The sequence below is a fragment of the Miscanthus floridulus genome, chromosome 10 (assembly GCF_019320115.1).
Source record: "Miscanthus floridulus cultivar M001 chromosome 10, ASM1932011v1, whole genome shotgun sequence".
Taxonomy (NCBI): Eukaryota; Viridiplantae; Streptophyta; class Magnoliopsida; order Poales; family Poaceae; genus Miscanthus; species Miscanthus floridulus.
In genome coordinates, this window is record NC_089589.1 from 124,474,715 (window position 1) to 124,480,714 (window position 6,000).

Sequence of the window (6,000 nt, forward strand, 5' to 3'; positions counted from 1 at the left end):
TGAACCTCGCGATGGCGGCCACAGATGCTCCTCTGGGGGAACGATCCACAAATAACGTCGGTAGTGGCGACCCGTTAGTTTTTGTTCCTCCCTTTCCTCTTCTCTAGGTTGGACTCTAATTAGGCCTTTGTTTTCTCCCACTCTAAGTCTATTAGGTCCAAAGACAGGTTATTTTTTTTCTGGATGTTACACAGACAAACAGGACCCACAAGTCATTCTCTCCGCCCTTCTTCCTCCTATTGGCCGCACAAGCTTCTTCTTCCTCCTTCTGGCTGCAGGAGCAGTGTCCACTCCGGCCTTGCGCGTCCCTCCTCCTCCACCATGGCGCCCGGTGGATCCAGTCGGCGTCGGGCGGACGGCTGGGCACGGGATCCGTCGACAAGTACGCCACCGCTGGCTCAGCTCTTACCGGGGAAGTCGGAGGAGGAGCTGCTACCGGCCGCATCTCGTCGAAATTCGCGCCTCCAGGTGGCCGCGAGGGCCTGCGTCGCCGCGGGCGCTACCAGTGGGATTCGGAGGGAGGGGAGGGGTCACGCGGAGGAAGGGAGTGTCGCCATGCCGGTTCAGCGTGCGAGCGGGGAGGAAAACGACCGAAGTGGCCAGATGGGGCCGGGGAGTGAGGTCCCAGAATTGGGTCCGTGGGGAGGATTTGGTGTCCACCCTAAATTGGGGGCTCTGGTATCCTGCTAGAGATGTGTTTTTGTAGGCATTCATATTTAGGTATGGGCCTCGGCTCAGTTGCTTTTACCTGAATCAGGTAAAACGAGAGTCTAGCTCTATGGAAAATCGGAGTCCGGACCAGAAATCACTCAGTAGGAGTAGGGATGAAAACGGAGCGGATACGGACGAATATTACTGATATTATATTTGTTTTTATATTTTTAGTCGGATTCGGATTCGAATACGGATAGTGTCAACCATGTCGGATAGGATACGATTTGATATCGACGTTATAAATATGCGATTTGAGTATTTAGATACGGATACGGTATCGAATGTTAAATATCCGAACTCGGATATAGATAAATTTAAACCCCTCTAAATAGATTCAGTCTCGAATATGGTCGGAAAATATCCCTACCGTTTTCGTTCCTATGTCTAGCCTTCTTCCGTTCCGTCTTATTCGACTTCGTTCGAAGCGCCGCGTCCGGGAGGGGAAAAGGACAGGCCGCCGCCGCCGCCGCAGGAAGGACTCGATCGCCCCCGTCCCCGCCGGCGGAGTACATCAGTATCCTCCAAGGTCGTCTCCCCGCCAGAGGAGGTCACGCCGCCGCCGCCGACGACGACGACGGAGAAGGTGATTGTGCCCAAACCCTAACCCCAACCGGGTTTTTTCCCCATTGATCCAAATTTATTGATTGTTCCGATATAGCTGAAAGTTTATGCGGAATTCTCCGAACTGGACTTACATATATGTTAATTGGGCTGAAAACTTGGATTCAATTTCCTTCAGTCTGCCTGGAAATTTCGAGCTCATCTCTATTTCTGCCGAGAACGAGTTGAAATTGAGTCGAATTTTAAAACTTTTGGACGTCACTATCAAGCAAGCACCCACCGTTTTTCAGGATCATGGAAGTGCTGCAGCAAACTTTGGGGTCGCTCGGCGACTTTGCTCAGCCTGGAGAAGCTGGATGCCTACCTCCCGGGCCGCGATCAAGCAGCAGTTCCCATCTGTTGTCAAGCAGCAGCTCCGACTCCGAAAAATCTATAGCTCTCCCTCCCCCAGTTTGCGACCTCCTAAGGTCGAGCACCAGCTCAGAGACAGAGTCAGGAGATCCTGGATGCCTCTCATTCGAACACCGCTGCATCGTCAACCTGGCTAGAACTTACTTCCCTGTTCCGCCGCCGCCGCCGCCTGCTCGGTAAGACATCGACCCATCTTAATTTATAGTATATATTGGTTCTCCTCATCCGGATCACACACTTATTTGCACACCTGGTGTGTTTATATTGACATAATTTGTGGGCTTTGGGACTTGTCAAGTGAGTTAACTAATTTGTTAGTGTCCTTTGCATTGGGCACCTGCCATTAGTCTGTGCCCCTGTGCTACAATTAGTTCTCTCATTTCTACTTTGTTTGCTACGAATACAATCTTAATTCCACTTGAAATACCCAACGTTTGGGGCATAAATGATGGTCAACTTAACCTTTTAGTACCTTTGATTGACTATCAAATCTTAAGATATTTAGATTGGATATATGTAATTTTTTTTGTAGGTTTGCATTGAAAGTACTTTCACAAATCCTATTTTTATCACGTTTTATGCTTATGTTATAATAAAATTTAGTACTGATACCTGCATTTTCAGATTGCAAGATGCCTAGAATGGTATTTGTTCATATCCAGTGGAGGTCGTGAAAGGGCCTCTAGCTGAGTTGGTTAGATGGCTTGAGTAGCTCTCCTCAAGTCGTGAGTTTGAATTTTTAGGTAGTTAAAGAAATCTCCTCATCTGCCTTTGTCCCACACCAAAGTCTCTGTCCCACACCAAAGCACAGGTCTGAGGTCTGGGGTGGGGAACACCCCCCCCCCTGGTAGGCTAAGCGTTATATCCCGTGGAGGTCTGTTGTAACTTGTATGGGGTTCTTGTGTAAACATAAGAATTCTTATTTCGTCTCAGGTCCAATTTTATGAAGTACCAGGTACTATGTCATTAGCAAAAGTAAGCCCCACTCTCTTTGCGAACTGTCGCTCGATGTCTATTATTGGATATTGTTTGGGTCTAATGTTATGCTATCTATCATCAAATTGAACACATTGGCATTAGCATGGGAAACTGTGTTTTAGTGTCATGAGCTGGGAAAATAGCTGGTTACAGTGCCTGTATGCGATGGCAAGGCAAGTAGTAATGAATTGGACCATGGCAAGAGAGTTACTGATGATTTGTGCAATGGATTGACGTCATAATGGTTATGTTTTGTAATTCTATGTGTTATTTATCTCGTCATGCACTCATGGTAGGATGTAGTTGATCATCACATTGATACATAATGCAAAATTGTCATATTGCCACAAACATCCGTAGCTGAGACCCTCCTAATCCACTTTGCAAGCACCCTAGCCCTATTTGCATCTGGCATTTATTTACATATGAATGGATAACTGATGTACCCACTTCAGTAGAATTGTGGATCCCTCTAATCTTTATTGTTAAAGATAACGACAACTGTTAAAAGTGCTCTACTCTGTACTCTTCTAGCCAAATGAACTTTGCAAAGTGCCAGTTTTTCTTTAACCTTATGCATCAGTGCCACTAATGCCATAAATAGTGCCGAGTAAGCAAGGCACAATGTTTGCGCCATGGATACCATATACACATTCTATAGCATGTTTTCTATCATCTCATTACTTTGGATGGGAAAGTTATATAATTGTATGTTGATGTTTTATTTATTGTTATATATGCTGGTTCATTAACCCTTATTTAATGTTTATCTGTCTATTTTGTTTGTGTTTCAATTTGACATTGTTGTTGGTGCAGGAAAATCAATCCTCACAAAAAATATCAGTACCTTCTCACTGCACGTCCAGATGTTATTCTTGAGAAATCGAAGAGATTAGGAAAGGGTGCCTTGGCACATTACAACAGAAGGAAAAAGGTGTGCTGCTCATTTTATTCCACTTTTTTTCAAGAAAAAGATCATATGAGTATTATCTATATTGATTTAGTAATTTATGATTCATTATCTGATTAATTTCTTGTGCCCAGATCAAGTTTGAGCTGTTGGATGTCATGCCTGTGGTCCAGATGCCTGAGTCAGGCCGTTTGTATACACATATTAACTTCACTGCAAGGTCCAGCAAGGAGGGTTCGAAGGAACAACTTTTCTTTGCTGAGCTTTACAACTGTGGCAAAAGGAGGGCTCCAAGTGGCTTCCTTGTGACTTGTTGTGAACCATTGGGTTCTGATGCTACTGGTGAGTTTTTTTATTTCTTTCTTTGCTGCTTATATTTAGCTCAACAGTTTCTTTGTAAACGAAAGTGTTTCCTCTAAAGCCTTTAAATAGGCAGCTTTAGTAACTAGATATAAAATAAACTTAGATGTGAATATGCGATCCTTAATCTTTTATGGAAGATGGGGTAAAGATGTGAATTCTTAGCAGTTAGGACATGTGCAGTTTTTTATTGATCTGATATTGGCAGTTTACCTGTCTTAGGTAATATATGGCCTTTTGGATTGAATATGCTAACTTACAGAAAAAAGGGTGAGTGGGTGGGTGGGTGTGGATCTTAGACATGAAGTGGCTAGAATTCTGAGAAGAGTTGAACTGCTAAATTCATAATGTGTCATGTTATGGTACTGAACTCTTGGACTACTTTTGCTTTGTTGATTGTTGATGCTGGAACATTACACAATTGAGATCACAATCCATATATGGTTTTCATGTGTCGTACGTTCTGAAGGAGGCGTTTGTTTTCGTTTGTTTGTTACAGTTGGACACAAAGGGTTTCAGCTTGATGGTGCCACGGTGGTGAGGAAGAACATTGACTTCGCACGCTGCTTTGCATGCGGCCCAAGGATGCTGCATCCCAGGGGTGACAAGTACATTGCTGGGCACTGCAACGTTGCTCACATTTACACCAATACATGCTAAAGAGGCGTTGTATTTGTATATGCCCTTTTTTGTCCTTTTACTGGGTCATCTGGGTTACTGTGTGGGGGAAGCACATCCATGTGGAACAATCAGCCTGTTTGCTTGTTGGTTTTAGCCAGGGCTTATCAGCCAGCCAACAGTGTTTTCCTCTCACAATAAACCAGCACCAGCCGGGCTTATCAGCCCAGAAATCAACCAGCGAACAGGCCGAATAATACATGTCCCATCCATTTTGTGTTGGTTTATATGGATGTATATGTAGTAATCCAATGCTATATATTTATCACTCTTGACGGTGAAACAAGGTAGGAAATGAAGGCCTACATTTTTTTGTAGCCATCATGCAGTACTATGTTGCTAAGTTTTTCCTCTAAATTAATGATCTTGATGCTGCAGAGTGGGGACTTTGAATTTTGTATTTGTCTCTAAGTTGGGGGTGGTGTGCCCAACTTTCCTCTCTTGAGCTTTCCATTTCTTGGTCTTGCATTGTATGCTATTACCCCTGGATTCTGCGAATTCTCAGCACACCTAGATAGTTTGCGTGAAAGGATTGTATTAATTTAACCAGAGGCATAATTACCGATAGACTATGCTTCTGGTTATGTTTATTCTTATTTTTACAGAACCCGGTGTTTGGCATGATGCTAAATAGTCATGATTTCCTCAGGTTAATTTTACAGAACCCGGTGCTTGGCATAATTCTAAATAGTTATGATTTCCTCAGGTCAGGAGTTGTTGGTTACAAATTTCATATAAGTTCTAACATCTTATTTCTTTTTCATTGCATACCCATTACCTCAACAGCAAAAGAAAAACCGGCCATGCTAGTACAACGCGAAGTTATTACAGGGATACACTACCAATCACAGTCATTAGCACTTGACACAACTCCCGTCATTACAGCCAGATCGGAACAGATAAACTATTTCTACAAATGGATAGACCGTTGCACGCTCAGTTGTGCTAGCTAACTCTCAATAACTGATACGGTTTTATTAGTTCATCCTTCCTTTCATTTGGCTTCGTAGTTATCATCTTTGTCATCGCCGATGGCCGCTGCTATCTACCTATTCCTTCGCCTCCGCCGCCGCTCATCATCATCATCATCTCTATCCTCCTCATAGCCATCTCCTTAAATATCAATTGCCATTAGTTTGGCCCACAAAACACCATCAGTCGTCACATATATATGCATATATATTATTATTATTGGTTAATCAATCAATGGTTAGTAATTAGTAAGGACTCTATTTTTTTTTTCTAATATACTCCTTCCACTTCAAATTATAAGTCGTTTTGGTTTTGTTCTAGGTACATCTTTTTTTTGACCGAACCAGTAGGGGAATCCCCTACCTATATTTTTGTATTTTCCATTAAATGAAAGAACGTTTATGTACACGAGGTTT

The 6,000-nt window shown here is 43.2% G+C and overlaps 1 protein-coding gene across 2 annotated transcripts; it reads left to right on the top strand.

Annotated features, from left to right (window-relative positions):
- Positions 1 to 1,107: 1,107 nt before the first annotated feature.
- On the top strand, positions 1,108 to 5,007 carry LOC136485605 (uncharacterized). 2 transcript variants are annotated; one of them, XM_066482454.1, is made up of 5 exons: positions 1,108 to 1,297; positions 1,454 to 1,862; positions 3,481 to 3,598; positions 3,709 to 3,916; positions 4,434 to 5,007. In XM_066482454.1, exons 2-5 carry the CDS (start codon positions 1,570 to 1,572, stop codon positions 4,592 to 4,594), a joined length of 780 nt encoding a protein of 259 aa, XP_066338551.1. In that variant the 5' UTR covers positions 1,108 to 1,297; positions 1,454 to 1,569; the 3' UTR covers positions 4,595 to 5,007. The 2 variants fall into 2 exon arrangements, with proteins under 2 accessions (XP_066338551.1, XP_066338550.1); XM_066482453.1 differs by having other exon boundaries at positions 1,566 to 1,862.
- The last annotated feature ends 993 nt before the right edge of the window (positions 5,008 to 6,000 follow it).

Bases quoted from the DNA above. Each gene is read 5' to 3' on its own strand.
- LOC136485605 (XM_066482454.1), top strand. From the start codon at position 1,570: ATGGAAGTGCTGCAGCAAACTTTGGGGTCGCTCGGCGACTTTGCTCAG. The intron at 3,599-3,708 runs GTGTGCTGCTCA...TCTTGTGCCCAG, and splicing joins ATTACAACAGAAGGAAAAAG to ATCAAGTTTGAGCTGTTGGA. The intron at 3,917-4,433 runs GTGAGTTTTTTT...TGTTTGTTACAG, and splicing joins ATTGGGTTCTGATGCTACTG to TTGGACACAAAGGGTTTCAG.